The sequence below is a fragment of the Propithecus coquereli genome, unplaced genomic scaffold (genome assembly GCF_000956105.1).
Source record: "Propithecus coquereli isolate 6110/MARCELLA unplaced genomic scaffold, Pcoq_1.0 Scaffold1, whole genome shotgun sequence".
NCBI lineage: Eukaryota > Metazoa > Chordata > Mammalia > Primates > Indriidae > Propithecus > Propithecus coquereli.
This window is the reverse complement of record NW_012133857.1, coordinates 11,662,944-11,679,477: the sequence shown is the minus strand read 5'-3', so window position 1 is coordinate 11,679,477 and position 16,534 is coordinate 11,662,944. Positions and strand designations below refer to the sequence as shown.

Sequence of the window (16,534 nt, the reverse complement as noted above, 5' to 3'; positions counted from 1 at the left end):
GTGCCATCTGGCAGAGGTGGTGACTGAAACCAGGGAAGGAAACGTTCAGAAAAGTGCGGGAGGGAGAAAGATGAGCTCTGGGGGCCCCACTGATGGAGGGAGTTGTAGGTAGGCACTGGCCCTGGGCTGTGCCCTAGGCTGTGCGCCTGCCAGGAGGCTGGAGCCAGTGGCCTCAGAGGGCAACACCCCTGCTCTAGAGTCCATGGGAGCTCCAGATTTGCACCCATCCCAACCTCGCTTCTCCCTTCCCAACAGCCTCTCCCAGCATGCTTTGAGTGACCCTCTCACAGAAGCCCTTCCTTTTTTGAAGGGGCACCTCAGATCTGATGAGATTGGCCTGAACACCCTCTCAGCTGGGCCTCCAGACTCCCCTAAAGGCTGGACCCATGTGTACAAGCCCTGCCCTGCTCTCGCCCACCCTTGCTGTGCAGAAGGAGGTGTCAGGGGGCAGGGGCTGCTCTTGTGATGATAGCATGCCTGGTTCTCTGCCCTCACCTGGAGCACACTTTGCGGGGGTGGGGGGTCCTGGGACATGGCTGAGGAGACCCTGATCTTGGAAAAAGATTCTAGGCCCCATGGGGTCACAGCACTGTGTCCCAGGATAGTTGGAGAGGGGGCAATAGTTAGGGGCAGCTCTAGCCTTCCTGGGCAATAGGAAAGCAGACAGCATGGATGGTTCTCACTGCCCCCAGCTCTGGCCATACCAGGGAGCTCTCCAGCTGTGGAGGAGTCCAGGGGAGACAAATGTAACAGAAGTGCTGTCCCCATATCTCCCCACTCAGCCAGTGGATCCCAGGGGAGGCTGCAAGTCCAGGCATATTGGAAGGGGCACAGTGGCAGTGGTGAGCATAGACGTGCTTTCTGGGCTACCCAGAATTATCCAGCACTGGCAGGGGAAAAAAGGGAGTGGGGTCCAGATGGGGGCCTGCTCTTTTTGGGGGTGTCTTTCTGCCTTGGAGTCACCCACCTAATGAAGAGATGTGCATACACAAATATTCACCTCCTCGGGATAGGGGCCTGGCCCTGACATGGGAGTGTGTGTTGGGGGGCACTGTCCACAGTTATAGAAGCCAATGAGGGAGATGGGTAGGAAGTCAGTCTATTAAGAGGAGAGAAGTGAGGCAGAGGGCAAGGAGGCAGTTATGAAGGGGGAGCTACAGGTTCTGTGAGGGCGGTGAGGAAAGGAGGGAGGGGCCCAGGGTGACCTCTGGGCCTGATGGGGTAGCTTGGCGGAAGGGTCTACAGGAAGAACAGATTGAAGGAGAGGATGCCTGTGGGCCAGAATGAGGACATATAGGTAAGGGGGACCTGGCCTGGGGCATGGACAGCTCTACCAGTGGGTCCTGGGCAGGAGGGGGTGAATTTCTGAGAGATGAGCTGTCACTGTGGGTGGTCCCACCCTCCACATATGGGCAGCCCCCCTCCTGCAGGCACAGCTGGATGGTAACTGAGACTGGTTTAAAGCCTAGCAGGGGGTGTGGGGCACGTATGCATAAGCATGATACAGGTTCTCCCCTCCTCCTGGCATAACCCTCCAAAGAGGGGCTGCCTTACTTGGACCCAGTCCAACAGGGCCTTGGTTTCCCTAGGATGGGCCCAGAGTCCCTCATTTGCTGGAGGTTGCTCCCCCTGTCAAGGGGATTGGCGGGGGTGGGGGTGGGGCACAGGAGGCCCACCAGACAGGGATGGCTGAATCACAGGAGTGGCCGGGACCCATGCCCTAAGGGCTTGTCTAGGCATCCTCACAGGGTTGGGGGTGAGTCACCACCAGCTGCAGCCTCCCCCTACCACGGTGCTGCTGCCTCTTTGGTTTGCAGAAACAGGTCCACATTTCAGCCTCCAGCAGTCCCTTCACTGGTCACTCTGTTACCTACCCAAAGCAACCAGGACCTATGTCCCTAGATGGGGTTAGGGGGCTCCTGCAGCATCTGTCTGTGAGAACCTGGGGGATTACCAGAAGCCACGAGGCGGGGCGGGAGGGGGTGTTTAAACTTAAGTGCGTCATATCATCTGTCCAGGGGAGGGGTGGGGGGGCGACCTCTGGGGATGTGGGTGAGGGCGGGCGTCTGGGTCCCCGCCCGAGGCTCCGCCCCCTGGGATCAGGGACTTTTCTGTGCTCTGCCGGCGGCACTGCAGCGGCGGCGGTGGGAGCTGGCGGACTTGCAGGCAAGACAAGGACTCAGGGTGGAGGGGCGCTGGGCTCGGACCCGCCAAAGCCGCGGGGGCCAAGGGACAGAGCGGGAGTCCCAGCTGACCATTTCTACCACCCAGGATGAGCCTGCGGCTCCTGGTGGCCACGCTCTGCGCAGGGATCCTGGCGGGGGCGCCCCGAGTGCTGGCCCAGCACAGGGAGAGAGGTGGGCACGGCTAGGAAGGGCCCCGTCTGGGGCACTGCACCGTGTCACCCACGGCTCCACTCGACCTTCATCCCCGACACCCCCGTCCACCTCCACGACCCCCGCGGATTCCTCCTAACTCTCCTCGGACTCCCCGAACTCGTCGCGATTGTGCTGGGTTCCCTAAGCCGCCTCCTATCCTGTTCGGACCCAAATTCTGGCTCCCCGAACGCGCGATGGGTCCCCTACCTTATGCCACCTGGCGCTGGCCCCTAGAGGCTGTGACCTCAGTCCCAGACCCACACCCGTGCCGGCGGCTCTCCCTCCCCCCCACGCCCCAACCCTCCGCGGAGAGTCTGCGCTGGGGCCCACCCGCCTCCTTCCCAGGCCCACAGGCCGGGTTTGCACAAACAGATGCGGCCTATGCTCCACCTATCCCCGCAGGCCCAGGGGCCCACAGTGCGGGGAGGGGGTGGGTGGGCTCCCAGAAGAGGTCTTGATCTCTCCTCCGTGCCCCAGTGACCTGCACGCGCCTTTACGCGGCTGACATCGTGTTCCTACTCGACGGCTCCTCATCCATTGGCCGCAGCAATTTCCGAGAAGTCCGCGGCTTTCTGGAGGGGCTGGTGCAGCCTTTTGCTGCGGCAGCCAGTGCACAGGGGGTGCGCTTTGCCGCGGTACAGTACAGCGATGACCCACGGTGAGTCGTGGCCCTGGGGACTGGAGACCAGGAGATCCCACCAAGTCCCCTTCCACAGACAGGGCGGAGAGCCCAGAAACCCCAGGCCAGGTTCTTCCTGAAACAGGTTTTGAGGAACCAAGAGACCCCCTAGCCAAGGCCTCCTCTGGAGACAGAGGTAGGGATTCCCTAGGCAGAGCCCTCATGCCCAGAAACACCTCCAGGCTAGTGCCCTGCCAAAGACTGGGAGGCTGTGTTTTCTGACCTGCAGAGGGGGAGCCCAGGAGGGAGCCCAGGGGCCCGGGGCCCCGTGCCTGTTGGCCTCTCCACGTTTTAGCCTCCTAACCCCTTCAGCCTCTCAGTTCACCAGGAGGGCTCCCTGTCTGACTAACATCCCCCTTTCTACAACTGAGCCCTTCCTCCTTCAAGTATTTAATTCAGCAGACATCCTGTCCCCCTAGGCTGTGAGCCTAGGGGAGTTTGACTTGGGGGCTATAGAGGTGGGGAGCAGAAATGACAGAACCAAGAGACCCTCAAAAGGGTCTTATACCCACAACTGTGACCCCAGAGGCCTCCTAAAGGCCAGAGTCAGAAGAGGTCCTGACCCCTAGCCTGTTGCCCCTCCCTCCTCCTCCCAACAGGACAGAGTTCGGCCTGGATGCACTTGGCTCTGGGGGTGATGTGATTCGTGCCATCCGTGAGCTCAGCTACAAGGGGGGCAACACTCGTACAGGGGCTGCAATTCTCCATGTGGCTGACCATGTCTTCCTGCCTCAGCTGGCCCGACCTGATGTCCCCAAGGTGATGCCTAACCCTAACCATGCCTTCCAAGGTCATCCCAAATTAAGTGTCCAAGGAAGTCCTGACTTGACCTCTACCTCTGTCCCAGGTCTGCATCCTGATCACAGATGGGAAGTCCCAGGACCTGGTGGACACAGCGGCCCAAAGGCTGAAGGCACAGGGCGTCAAGCTGTTTGCTGTGGGTGAGTACAGGGCTGGGGTGATAGATCAGCTGGGGTGAGGACCAGTGGACGACTAAGTCCTAATTGGGCATCACCTCAGGGATCAAGAATGCTGACCCTGAGGAGCTGAAGAGGATTGCCTCGCAGCCAACCAGTGATTTCTTCTTCTTCATCAATGACTTCAGCATCTTGAGGACACTACTGCCCCTTGTTTCCCGGAGAGTGTGCACGACTGCTGGCGGCGTGCCTGTGACCCTGCCTCGTGAGTTCCCGCCCACATTGCGTATCCTGACCTGGACCCCTGCCCCCAACCCCAACCTGGGAGTGCTGATTCCATCCTATGTTCTCCTGACCCCTGACCCCAACCCCACACCATAAGTGCTGACTCTGATTCTCCTACCTGGTTCCCCCATTCTCAGCTGATGACTCAACTTCTGGTCCACGGGACCTGGTGCTGTCTGAGCCAGGCAGTCAATCCTTGAGAGTACAGTGGACAGCGGCCAGTGGCCCTGTGACTGGCTACAAGGTCCAGTACACTCCTCTGACAGGGCTGGGACAGCCACTATCGAGCGAGCGGCAGGAGGTAGGATGTCAGGAGTGATAGGTGGGTGGCTGGGGACTTGGCTGGGCAAGATGAGGTAACCTTTGGCCCTGGGCAGGTGAACGTCCCAGCTGGTGAGACCAGCTTGCGGCTGCAGGGTCTCCGGCCACTGACCGAGTACCAAGTGACTGTGGTTGCCCTCTACGCCAACAGCATCGGGGAGTCCGTGAGCGGGACAGCTCGGACCAGTGAGCAATTCTGCCAACCTCTGAGCCCCTTCACCTAACCTCCCCAGTAACCCTCCCCACCTCCACTAATCCCTGGTGGGACCTTCCCCCAGCTGCCCTGGAGGGGCTGGAGCTGACCATCCAGAACACCACAGCCCACAGCCTCCTGGTGGCTTGGAGGAATGTGCCAGGTGCCACTGGCTACCGTGTGATGTGGCAGGTCCTTGGTGGTGAGTGAGGGGTGTGGGCTGAGGGGAGTCCCTGCTCCTCAGACAAGATTGTTGATTCCTGAGTCTGTAAGGCCCATTGACCCCTCTATGCCCCCGATACAGGTGGGGCCACACAACAGCAGGAGCTGGGCCCTGGGCAGGGATCAGTGTTGCTGCGTGACCTGGAGCCTGGCACGGACTATGAGGTGACCGTGAGCACCCTGTTTGGCCGTAGCGTGGGGCCTGCCACTTCCCTGACTGCCCGCACTGGTGAGAAGGCTGGGCACATTCTTCAGGCTGGGGTAGGCAGACGGGGCAGGGGCACAGAGGCCACTGACATCCCATGTGCCCTGGGCAGACACCTCCGTTGAACAGATCCTGCGCCCAGTCATCCTGGGCCCCACATCCATCCTCCTTTCCTGGAACTTAGTGCCTGAGGCCCGTGGCTACCGGTTGGAGTGGCGGCGTGAGAGTGGTCAGTGCAGGGACGAGGGGTGGGCAGACAAGAGTTGGGGCTTGGCCTCAGCTGGCCTGACCCTGTCATCTTGCAGGCTTGGAGCCACCACAGAAGGTGGTGCTGCCCTCTGCTGTGACCCACTACCAGTTGGATGGGCTGCAGCCAGGCACTGAATATCGCCTCACGCTCTACACTCTGCTGGAGGGCCGTGAGGTGGCCACCCCTGCAACAGTGGTCCCCACTGGTGAGGGCTCTGTGGGCCTAGACAAGTGAGTGAGGAAGGTGTGGGAGCCCCAGGCCACCTCTCAGGCTGTGCTCTCCAACAGGGCCAGAGCCACCCGTGGGCCCTGTGACAGACCTACAAGCAACCGAGCTGCCTGGGCAGCGGGTGCGAGTGTCCTGGAGCCCAGTCCCCAGTGCCACTGAGTACCGCATCACTGTGCGCAGCACCCAGGGTGAGGTGGATGCGGCCAGCACCCCCGCACACACTAAAGTTCCCTCCCATGGGGTCTGAATGCATCTTCACCCCCTCTCCTTCCACTCCTGGGTCCCTATAGCCTCCTGTCTGTCTCCTTGTCCATTCACCACCCAAGATGGCACTGAGCCCAGAGCTGTCACAGGGTCTGTCTGCCCCCTTCTCTGGCCCAGCCTGTCTCCTTACCTGGGTCTAGCGCCACTCCCTACCCTATGTTCCTGTCCATGGCCTTCCTTCTCCACAACCACAGCTCAGGATGGAGCTCCCTCCATCCCTGCTCCCATGGCCGTTCCAGCTGTGACCCCAGCTGTGACCACTGTCCACACTGACCTCTGCCTTCCCACATCAGTGGCTTGTCAACTCACAATGCTGTCCACTGACTCCTGTCATCCTACATGATCACTGACCCCTACATCCAGTGTCCATCCATCACTGGCCCCTTTCATCCCATGTTCTTGGTGTCTGCTCGCCCTTTCCAGCGGTATCCGATCTCTCGGAGACCCCCACCATCCCACATCCCATCCCCCAGGACGCTTTTCATCCTGTATCCCTGTCCATCACTGACGCCATCATCCCGCATCCCTGTCTCTTACTGACCCCTGCCTGCCTGTGCTGCCTTCTCCCTCAGGGGTTGAGCGGACCCTGGTGCTTCCCGGGAGTCAGACAGCCTTCGACTTGGATGACGTTAGGGCTGGGCTTAGCTACACCGTGCGGGTGTCGGCTCGAGTGGGCCCCCGAGAGGGTGGTGCCAGCGTCCTCACTGTCCGCCTGGGTGAGCACTGCAGGAGGCTTGTGGGGGAACAGCTGCTTGACTCACTCTGGTCCTAGTCCTGACCTCTGACCTCTGTCTTTAACCCTTAGAGCTGGAAATCCCACCTGCTGTGCCGGGGCTGCGGGTTGTGGTGTCAGATGCAACACGAGTGAGGGTGGCCTGGGGACCTGTTCCTGGAGCCAGTGGATTTCGGATTAGCTGGAGGACAGGCAGTGGTCAGTGTGGGGTGTGGGGGAGGATTGCTAAGGGGAACAACCAGGTTATAGGAGACAGAGGGGACAGGCAGGAGCCATGCCAGCATTTCCCTCTGGTCCTAGGTCCAGAGTCCAGCCAGACATTGCCCCCAGACTCTACTGCCACAGACATCACGGGGCTGCAGCCTGGAACCTCCTACCAGGTGGCTGTGTCGGCACTGCGAGGGAGAGAGGAGGGCCCCCCAGTGGTCATCGTGGCTCGAACTGGTCAGAGCCTGACCTAGTCCCTTGGCTCTCTGCCTCCGGTGCCCCTTCAGACGTCCATGCCTCCCCTCGCAGACCCTTGCTTCTCCCTAGAACTCTGGCCTCCCCTTTCAGAGTCCCTCTGCCTCCTCCCTCAGAGCCTGCTCTCCCCTTCGGCCTCTGTTGCCTCCCTTCTCCAACTACCCTGCCTCTCTTTGCCCTGGAATTTCCACCACCTCACCTTTCAGAACCTGTTCACCTATTTTGCCGGACCCAACTCTCCTCTTAGACTTACGCTTTCTCCTTTGTCAGACCCCTCACTGCCTCCATCGGGCACCCCCCTTCTCTGTGGGACCTTGTTGTCTCTCAGAGTCCTGTCGGCTGCCATCACAGATTCCCACTTTCCCCTCTGTCAGAACCCCCACTCCTTCCCTGTCTGACCGCTTTGTTGCCCCGGTCTCCTGTGGGACTCCTGTAGACTTCCCTTCTCAGATTGCCTCCACCACCTCCCTCATCAGACCCTCGCCTGCCTCCCCCATCGGACTGCCCATTACCTCTCCCCTTAGACCCACTGGGCCCAGTGAGGACAGTCCGTGTGACTCAGGCCGGCAGCTCATCTGTCACCATTGCCTGGACCAGGGTTCCTGGAGCCACGGGATACAGAGTTTCCTGGCACTCAGGCCATGGTGGGGACCAGGGGTTTGAGAGGGTCATGGGGGGCAGGCCTGGGTGGAATGGGGTCCTGGTGTTTCTTGGGGGGTCCAGGTAGGGCACTGGGGGACAGAGTCTGGCTAGCCCTGGAGCTGCCTCCATCCCTGCCCCCAGGCCCAGAGAAATCCCAGTTGGTTTCTGGGGAGGCCACGGTGGCTGAGCTGGATGGGCTGGAGCCAGATACCGAGTATACAGTGCATGTGAGGGCCCATGTGGCTGGTGCGGATGGGGCCCCCGCCTCTGTGGTTGTGAGGACTGGTGAGTGGACCCTGGCCAGCTGCCAGCCACACCTCATTGACTACCCCACCCTGCTGTGCATTCCTGACTACTCCGTCTGCCCCCTCCATCACTGCTCAGTGAACCTCCCCCGCCCCACATTGACTAAGTGTCCACCCATGGTGACATCCTGGCTGCCCCACACTGCCCACTCCAAGGCACTAACCTCATCCCTTTTAGGGTCACCTACACTGATCTGTCCACACTAACTTCATGCTGACCTTCAGGCTTCCCCTGCACTAACCATGCCTGCACTGCCACCCTGTTCTCTGCAGACACCCAATGACCCCTGACCCCTTACTTTACCTCTGTCCCTAGCCCCTGAGCCTGTGGGCAGTGTGTCGAGGCTACAGATCCTCAATGCTTCCAGCGACGTTCTGCGGGTCACCTGGGTAGGGGTCACTGGAGCCACAGCCTACAGACTGGCCTGGGGCCGGACTGAAGGTATGACTCCCTGACTGTGCCCATGTTTTTCCTGGCTGGGATTGCCCTCTCCGGACAGCCACCTCCACCCCTGACCGTTGCTGTATGCTCACCTGGCCAGGTGGCCCCACGAGACAACAGCTGCTCCCGGGAAACACAGACTCCGCAGAGATCCGAGGCCTCGAAGGCGGAGTCAGCTATTCGGTGCGAGTGACTGCACTTGTTGGGGACCGCGAGGGCGCCCCTGTCTCCATTGTCGTCACGACTCGTAGGTGGAGTTTGGGCTGGAGCTAGCCTTGGATGGGTGGTTTGGGGGAGCCGGCTTTGTGCTCCGGACTGGAAAAAGGACCGGGATTGGTAGTGAGCCTGTGGGGGCGGAGTCTGAGGGGAGAGGAAAGATGAAGGCTGGACGGATAAAGAGGGGCCGGCTGGGGGCGGTGCGTGTGTCAGTGTTGGCCTGGGATTGGCGCACGGGCCAATAGGGGAGGAGCCTTCCTGATTCCCGCGCTTTTGCTCCAGCGCCTGAGGCTCCGCCAGCCCTGGAGACCCTTCGTGTAGTGCAGCGTGGGGAGCACTCGCTGACGCTGCGCTGGGAGCCGGTGCCCGGAGCGCACGGCTTCCGTCTGCGTTGGCGACCTGAGGGTGAGAGGTGCCCCAGTAGGAAGTTAGGGACCAATAACGGCAGGGGTGTGGTCGGAGACGTCGAGGTGGGCGAGGTCAGTGCGGTGGGCAGGGTCTGTTTGTCACTGGGGGCCTGCAGGATCGGTGACGGTAGGTAGGCTCAATCACCGAAGTGGGCATCAGTGAGGTCATAGAGGGTCAGTCAGGCAGGGTCAGTAAAGTGGGCAGATTCAGTGAGACTGAGGAAGCTCAATTGGAAGGGTGGACCCGGCTAACAGAGTCAGTCATTGAGGTGGGCGGGTCCCCTAACACCGGAGCTACCATCCTCCCACATGCTCCTGGCCTGCACCCTCACCCCTGCCCCAGGTGGCCAGGAACAGTCCCTGGTCCTGGGACCGGAGCTCAGCAGCTACCACCTGGATGGACTGGAGCCAGCGACACTGTACCGTGTGTGGCTCAGCGTCCTGGGGCCGGCTGGAGAAGGGTCCTCCAGAGAGGTGACTGCACACACTGGTAAGCCCAGAGGGCCCACCTCGCCTTGGTGTGCTCCCCCCCCACTATGGCCCACCCTGATTTCTTGCACCCCAGACTGAGTGATTCCTCCTATAGCCGCCCACCCACCCTCTGATGCTAGGTGATCCCAGCATGACATTCCATGACACTGCCCAAAGATGAACCAGACCCAAGACCTCAGATCTCTCCCCTTTGGGTTCTTAGGATGCAGCCTCTGATCCCTGATCTTTCATTCTTCCTTCAGAGTCGCCTCGTGTTGCGAGCACTGAACTACGTGTTGTGGACACCTCGATCGACTCGGTGACTCTGGCCTGGACCCCAGTGTCTGGGGCATCCAGCTACATCCTGTCCTGGCGGCCACTCAGAGGCCCTAGCCAGGGTGAGGGGGAGCCAGGGTTGGGGTGGGCTGGCAATAGGGGTTCCATGGAGGACCTCCTGTTTAACCGAGTTATGTCCTCTGCAGAAGTGCCTGGGGCCCCACAAACACTTCCAGGGATCTTGAGCTCTCAGCGGGTGACAGGGCTAGAGCCTGGCGTCTCTTATGTCTTCTCCCTGACACCTGTCCGGGGAGGCGTGCAGGGTCCTGAGACCACTGTCACACAAAGCCCAGGTATGGTGGGCACAGTGTGAAGGGCCTAAGTGGGTGGCTGGATGGGCTGACCACTTCAGTAACTTTGCCCGCTTCTGCAGTGTGTCCCCATGGCCTGGCGGATGTGGTGTTCCTACTGCATGCCACTCGAGACAATGCTCATCGGGCAGAGGCTACGAGGCGTGCCCTGGAGCGTCTGGTGTCTGCACTTGGGCCTCTTGGGCTACAGGCGGTCCAGGTTTGGCTCTAGAGGCAGGCAGACCCCTACCTCTCCCTGCCCCTCGCCAACCCGGGTTTCACGCCAGTTACTATCTCCTACCCCAGCATATGTTCAGGCTTTCAATTAACTTTTTTCTGAGATGGAGTCTCACTCTGTCACCCAGGCTGGAGTGCAGTAGTACGATCATAGCTCACTGCAGCCTTGAACTTCTGGGTTCAAGTGATCCTCCCGCCTCAGCCTCCCAAGTGGCTAGGATTATAGGCACACGCCACTGTGCTCAGCAGGTTCTGGCTTTCTCCCAGCTGTCCCCCAGGCTCCAGTTCTTCTCGCCTGCTGGTTGGCTCCCTAACCTACTATCATTGCTGACCCCCTAATAAATAGTTCAGGTTTAGTCACACACACACCCCTCTGTCTCTGTGTTTCTCCAAACTCTGCACACCCCCATCCCTGCTCTGTCATCCTTGCCAGGCTCTGTGTCTCCCCTGACCCTAGGTTGGCCTGCTGTCCTACAGTCACCGGCCCTCCCCACTGTTCCCACTGAATAGCTCCTATAACCTTGGCATCATCTTGCAAAAGATCCGTGACATCCCCTACATGGACCCAAGTGGGAACAACCTGGGTGAGGACTATAGTGGGCACAGACTCCTGGGGCTACCCACTGGGAGCTTGATGCCCCAGGGTTCTGACATGTCTTTCCTTCCAGGCACAGCCGTGGTCACAGCTCACAGATACTTGTTGGCACCAGATGCTCCTGGGCGCCGCCAACATGTGCCAGGGGTGATGGTTCTGCTAGTGGATGAGCCCTTGAGAGGTGACATATTCAGCCCCATCCGTGAGGCCCAGGCTGCTGGTGAGGAGTAGGACTGAGGGGGATGCGGCCTGGGTGTAGGGGTGGCCCCAGCGGGGTTGTCATGCAGGCTGCCGGACCCTCCTTAGGGCTCAAAGTGATGATCTTGGGCATGGTGGGAGCTGACCCAGAGCAGCTGCGTCGCTTGGTGCCAGGCATGGATCCTGTCCAGACCTTCTTTGCTGTGGATGATGGTCCCAGCCTGGACCGGGCAGTCAGTGACCTGGCAGGAGCCCTGTGTCAGGCATCCTTGGCTACTCAGGTTTGGAAGCAACCTCTGGGGAACTAAGTGGTGGAGAAGAAGGGGTCTGGGGTTCCTTGGTAGAAATGCTCAGCCTCAAAGAGACCCTGTGTCCACAGCCACGGCCAGAGCCTTGCTCAGTGCATTGTCCAAAGGTAAGTGTCCAGGGTTGAGAGTGTGGGTGAAGGCCACACCTGGGACTAACTCTGACCCTCATCTAACATGTCTTTCCCCAGGGCCAGAAGGGGGAACCTGGAGAGATGGTGAGTAGTCCTGGTGAGAGGTAGAAAGTGGGTTGGGCATCAGCAGGGCAGGGGAAGTTGACAGCACAGAGCTTACTGATAACCATTTCCAGGGCCTGAAAGGACAAGCTGGACCTCCTGGCGCCCCCGGCCTCCCGGTGAGTGCCCCCCACACCAGTCCCTTTGCCCTGACTGGGTACTGCGTCCTTACCTGCTCTCTTCTCTCAGGGCAGGACTGGTGCTCCTGGCCCCCAGGGGTCCCCTGGAAGTCCCCTTACAAAGGGCGAGAGGGTGAGTATGGAGACTTTTCTCAGCGTTTTTAGGAACGAGAAGGAAGAAGCAGTTAGGATTCCAAGGTGTTCCTAGGGGGCCAAGGGGAGCTTATACACCACACCAGAGACTTTGGGGGAGGCTCTGAATTAGGGGGCCAGTGGGGCTCTGAGATCTGTGTCCCAGAGGCAGGGAAGGCCTTTGCCTTATCACTGCCCTTGTCCTGGGATTGAGCTCTATTCAGCTCCAAGAGGCCACTTCTCTGCCCCCTATTCCACCACCAACAGTACTTGGGGGCCTGTGGGGTAGGGGGCCCCTGGTTGATGGGGCTTCTCCAGGAAACCAGGGGCATTGGGGGAGGGTCCCTTCCTGCCCTGACCTCTTTGCCTCCTTAGGGATCCCCTGGAGCTGATGGGCTTCCAGGCAGCCCTGGCCGCCCCGGGACTCCTGGGACCCCTGGCCCGAAGGTGAGCAAGCCTTGCCCGTGGGGGCCAGGGTGGACACTCTGGTGAATGGGTGGGGTGGTTCTGACTGTTCTGACTCTGGCCTCCATCTGCAGGGCTCCCCAGGGTGGCCTGGCCCTCGTGGGGAAGCGGTAAGATGCCTTCCCTCCTGTGCTGTCCTGGAGTTCTCCCAGGGTTCTTTCCATGGGGCAGTGGTGCAGTGTTGGCCCGTGGGGCCCGCCCTGACACTCACCCGAGCCCAAGCACCACCCTCTGCTATGTTTTCTTCTCAGGGGGAGCGAGGACCTCGAGGCCCAAAGGGGGAGCCGGTAGGTGATGAGGGAGGGAAGGGAGGGGCCAGGATGTCCCAGAGAGGAGCGGGGCTGCCCCAGGCCAGAGGCGTGCAGCACCTGAGATGTGATAAGGAATTGCTGGGGCTCATCCAGGGCTTCTGCCTCGGGGCACCCATGTCCCGAGTCCTACCCACTGCTCTCTGCCCCTACAGGGGGCTCCTGGACGAGTCATTGGAGGCGAGGGACCTGGGCTTCCTGGGCAGAAAGGAGACCCTGGACCTTCGGTAAGTTCAGGGTATGTGGGGGCAAGTGATGTGTGCTGGGGGGACTTGCAAGAGGGGGTGAGAGTGGGCTCTGTGGGGTTGGTCCTTATACTTTGTCTCCTCCATCAGGGCCCCGCTGGACCTCGTGGCCCAGTGGGGGACCCAGGACCCCGTGGTACCCCAGGGCTTCCTGGAACAGCTGTGAAGGTGACAGCTTCATGACCTCCATGTGATTCAGAAACCTGGTGACCCCATTTGGATCCACATAACCCCTACTGGTTGCTCTGAGCCATGTGACCCTTTGACCACCCCCATTCCCCACCATGACTCCTCAATCCACTGTGCCTCTCATCCCTCCTGGTGTCTGTGGGAGGAATTGCGGCCCAGGGTCATAGGGTCATGATCTGTTTTCCAGGGTGACAAAGGCGATCGTGGGGAACGGGTAAGTGAAGGACAAGGTATACTGGGGGTGGCTTAGAGTCTGATTCCCTGGACCACTCCCTGACCTGCTGTTCTCTTCCAGGGTCCACCTGGACCAGGTGTTGGTGGCACTGCTCCTGGGGAGCCCGGGCTGCCGGTGAGGGGCACTTGAGCCTCTGCTGGGGAACCCACTCAGGGCTATGGGCAGAGGGACTGGGGGCTAAGCTAGGGGGGGTGGTTGGGTGCTGGACTTCATAGTTCTTGGCTCGCATTCTTACTTCCTCCTAGGGTCTTCCTGGGAGCCCTGGACCCCGAGGCCCAGTTGGCCCCACTGGAGAGAAAGGAGAAAAGGTAGGAAACCTGACCTCTGAGTGCCCCAGTTCTGGGGCAGGGGGCTGGGTGCTGGGGCAGGGCCTCCCTTAGGCCTTCCTACCCATCCATGTGTTTCTCTTTCAGGGTGACTGTGAGGATGGAGCCCCAGGCCTCCCGGGACAACCTGGGACCCCGGGTGAGCCGGTGAGTGTAAGGGCAGGAGCTCTGAATGTGGTGGGCATAGCTCCAGCCCCCACCCTTGGCCATTAACCACACTGCTCCATTCTTATGCCCAAGCCCAAATCTCTGAACCTCCAAATTCATCCCTTCCAGGGCCTACGGGGACCTCTTGGAATCACTGGCCCCAAAGTGAGTACCAATGGGGGGGGCCAGGTGTGAGGGGTGCTACTCGGGAACCCCCATGGTGTTAGGGGAGGCTGGAAGATCAGGAGGTGAGGGTTCTCTCCAGGTCAGAGGTGGTGCTTTCAGAGGTGGGTGGTTGGAGTTTGAGATACCTTGTCTGGGGTCTGACTGTCAAGTCAAGGCCCACCTCCTCTTCTCTCTCTCCTTAGGGTGACCGGGGGCTCACAGGGGCCCCAGGTGAGATTGGAGAGAAGGTAAGTGCAGCCTGGGGGGCCTCAGGGCCCCCAAAGAACTGGGGCCAGACTTGGCTCTGACCTCTTCTGTTCTATCAGGGCGAACGTGGACCTGCTGGCCCAGTGGGACCCCAGGTAAGCCCCCTGGCCAGCTGTGTCAGCAGACCTGGGCTCTGTGCCTGTCCTGGTTCTGACTTTTTGCCCTTGACCCCCACTGCCCCTGCCCCTCACCCCTCCTCACGTGACTCCTAAACCCTGCTGATACAGGCTCTAGCCCTCAACCCAAGCCAGCCAGCTTTTAACCTTCTGACCCTGCTGAATCGACCTTGACTTTCACTGACCTGGTCTCTGTTCTCCTGCCGAGTTTGACCCCTGCCAACCTAATTCCAATCCTCTACGACACCCCTCCAGCCACCACTCCAACCCTCTACCCTGTTTGCCCATAACCCCCACCCCCGTCCACCTGGAGTAGCACTTGCATTCTTTCTCCCCAGGGGCTTCCTGGGGTTGCTGGACGTCCTGGAGTTGAGGGTCCTGAAGTGAGTCTGTGACTGTGGTGGGACCAGGAGTGGGACTTTCATGTGTCCCTCCCCTCCCCCTCCCCTCCTGGGCTCACACTTTTTCCACATACAGGGGCCACCGGGACCCGCTGGCCGCCGAGGAGAGAAGGTGGGTCATAAGCTGGGGGTCGTTCTGCTGGGTACCAGGGATGTGGCAAGTGGATCACTGGGACTTTGGGTTCCTAGATGGGTCTGTGACCCCATCCTTTCTCTATAGGGGGAGCCTGGTCGCCCTGGGGACCCAGCAGTGGTGGTGAGTGAAGGGAGGTTGGGCCTCCCGGAGCACAGCGTAGCCCTTGAACAGCGACCCCCGTGTAAACCACTGTTCTGGGCTGGATTCCACAACCCTGGGACCCTGGGCAGGCTCAGAGCTCTGGGACTCTCCTATGCCACACGCTGCTTCTGAACTCCTGGCTGGGATCCTGTGACCCCATGACCAGTATAAAGGTCATGAGATCTTTGTGTCAGCCCATTTTGTATAACCCCTAGCCTGCTCTCACTGGTGACCTGTGACCTCGGGGCAGAGACTGAGCTCTGTGATTTCTGCTTCTATATAACTCCCATCCCAATTAAGACTGTGGTCATACGACCTCCCCCAAGATGGGGCCAAGCTGTGTCTGTCCTGTTTGTTTTCAGGGACCTACTGGTGCTGGAGCCAAAGGAGACAAGGTAAGTCCGGTGTGGGTGAGAGGAGATTGTTACAGGGTTGAGGTCAAGGTCGTAGGGCCTGTCTCTGGGACATGGAGGTCACAGGGTTGTGGCATGATTTCTGGGTTGTGGGGTTAACTAGAGCCTGGGACTAGCACTGATTGTCTTTGCCACCTCCAGGGAGATGTGGGGCCCACTGGGCCCAGAGGAACTCCTGGAGTCAAAGGGGAACAGGTAAGTGAAGGAAGGTGTTTAGGGGGTGGGGCAGGTGACAGTTGTGCCATCCACACTATTTATTCTTCTACCCATAGGGCCCACCTGGATTGGTTCTTCCTGGAGACCCTGGCCCCAAGGGAGACCCTGGAGACAGGGTGAGTAAATGTTGGGATGGGGAGTGTGACAGAGAGAGATGTAGTTCTTCCTGGGACCCCAACTAAGTTCTGCCCTCCTTCCCATCCCCTGCAGGGTCCCATTGGCCTCACTGGCAGAGCAGGATCCCCGGTGAGTACCTGTGACCTTGGGTAACCTCTAGGTGTCTGGGGTCACCTCCCCTCCAGGGCTGCCTGTGCAGGTATCCTGCATCACCTCGCTCTTGCCTCCTCCACAGGGTGACTCAGGGCCTCCTGGAGAGAAGGGAGACCCTGGGCGGCCTGGCACCCCAGGACCCATTGGCCCCCGAGGACGAGATGTGAGAGGCTGGAGTTGGGGGAGTTGTGGGGGGGAGGGGAGTAGAGGTGTTGCAGGCATCACTGAGGGTCTTGGGACCAGGGCTGACTCTCATGTCTCACAGGGCGAAGTTGGAGAGAAAGGTGATGAGGGTCCTCCGGTGAGACTCCTCCCTGCTGTGGTTTCTGATCCTTTACCCTTGAATTGGGATCCCAGTGGGCTGGGGGCTCCACCAGGTCACCAATTCCTCCTCCTGCCTCCTGTCCAGCTGGTGCCCAGGCCCTT

General features: G+C 60.2%; 1 protein-coding gene across 1 annotated transcript in view; it reads left to right on the top strand.

Annotated features, from left to right (window-relative positions):
- The first annotated feature begins 2,272 nt into the window (after window positions 1-2,272).
- COL7A1 (collagen, type VII, alpha 1) overlaps window positions 2,273-16,534 on the top strand; it is a 31,805-nt gene continuing 17,543 nt past the window's right edge. Inside the window, exons 1-52 of the mRNA XM_012638808.1 lie at window positions 2,273-2,357; window positions 2,856-3,036; window positions 3,657-3,816; window positions 3,905-3,998; window positions 4,078-4,239; window positions 4,397-4,560; window positions 4,637-4,766; window positions 4,859-4,975; window positions 5,078-5,224; window positions 5,313-5,429; window positions 5,506-5,655; window positions 5,738-5,866; window positions 6,515-6,658; window positions 6,748-6,873; window positions 6,976-7,119; window positions 7,662-7,781; window positions 7,921-8,064; window positions 8,401-8,526; window positions 8,627-8,773; window positions 9,025-9,147; window positions 9,493-9,639; window positions 9,884-10,018; window positions 10,103-10,249; window positions 10,330-10,466; window positions 10,941-11,067; window positions 11,152-11,298; window positions 11,385-11,557; window positions 11,656-11,691; window positions 11,773-11,799; window positions 11,892-11,936; window positions 12,007-12,069; window positions 12,444-12,515; window positions 12,608-12,643; window positions 12,785-12,820; window positions 12,997-13,068; window positions 13,177-13,254; window positions 13,463-13,489; window positions 13,571-13,624; window positions 13,756-13,818; window positions 13,924-13,983; window positions 14,113-14,148; window positions 14,352-14,396; window positions 14,475-14,510; window positions 14,870-14,914; window positions 15,009-15,044; window positions 15,153-15,188; window positions 15,572-15,604; window positions 15,764-15,817; window positions 15,895-15,954; window positions 16,049-16,084; window positions 16,191-16,271; window positions 16,374-16,409. Of these exons, the coding sequence (XP_012494262.1) occupies window positions 2,273-2,357; window positions 2,856-3,036; window positions 3,657-3,816; window positions 3,905-3,998; window positions 4,078-4,239; window positions 4,397-4,560; window positions 4,637-4,766; window positions 4,859-4,975; window positions 5,078-5,224; window positions 5,313-5,429; window positions 5,506-5,655; window positions 5,738-5,866; window positions 6,515-6,658; window positions 6,748-6,873; window positions 6,976-7,119; window positions 7,662-7,781; window positions 7,921-8,064; window positions 8,401-8,526; window positions 8,627-8,773; window positions 9,025-9,147; window positions 9,493-9,639; window positions 9,884-10,018; window positions 10,103-10,249; window positions 10,330-10,466; window positions 10,941-11,067; window positions 11,152-11,298; window positions 11,385-11,557; window positions 11,656-11,691; window positions 11,773-11,799; window positions 11,892-11,936; window positions 12,007-12,069; window positions 12,444-12,515; window positions 12,608-12,643; window positions 12,785-12,820; window positions 12,997-13,068; window positions 13,177-13,254; window positions 13,463-13,489; window positions 13,571-13,624; window positions 13,756-13,818; window positions 13,924-13,983; window positions 14,113-14,148; window positions 14,352-14,396; window positions 14,475-14,510; window positions 14,870-14,914; window positions 15,009-15,044; window positions 15,153-15,188; window positions 15,572-15,604; window positions 15,764-15,817; window positions 15,895-15,954; window positions 16,049-16,084; window positions 16,191-16,271; window positions 16,374-16,409 (4,926 nt within the window). The remainder of the gene's footprint in view (window positions 2,358-2,855; window positions 3,037-3,656; window positions 3,817-3,904; window positions 3,999-4,077; window positions 4,240-4,396; window positions 4,561-4,636; window positions 4,767-4,858; window positions 4,976-5,077; window positions 5,225-5,312; window positions 5,430-5,505; window positions 5,656-5,737; window positions 5,867-6,514; window positions 6,659-6,747; window positions 6,874-6,975; window positions 7,120-7,661; window positions 7,782-7,920; window positions 8,065-8,400; window positions 8,527-8,626; window positions 8,774-9,024; window positions 9,148-9,492; window positions 9,640-9,883; window positions 10,019-10,102; window positions 10,250-10,329; window positions 10,467-10,940; window positions 11,068-11,151; window positions 11,299-11,384; window positions 11,558-11,655; window positions 11,692-11,772; window positions 11,800-11,891; window positions 11,937-12,006; window positions 12,070-12,443; window positions 12,516-12,607; window positions 12,644-12,784; window positions 12,821-12,996; window positions 13,069-13,176; window positions 13,255-13,462; window positions 13,490-13,570; window positions 13,625-13,755; window positions 13,819-13,923; window positions 13,984-14,112; window positions 14,149-14,351; window positions 14,397-14,474; window positions 14,511-14,869; window positions 14,915-15,008; window positions 15,045-15,152; window positions 15,189-15,571; window positions 15,605-15,763; window positions 15,818-15,894; window positions 15,955-16,048; window positions 16,085-16,190; window positions 16,272-16,373; window positions 16,410-16,534) is intronic.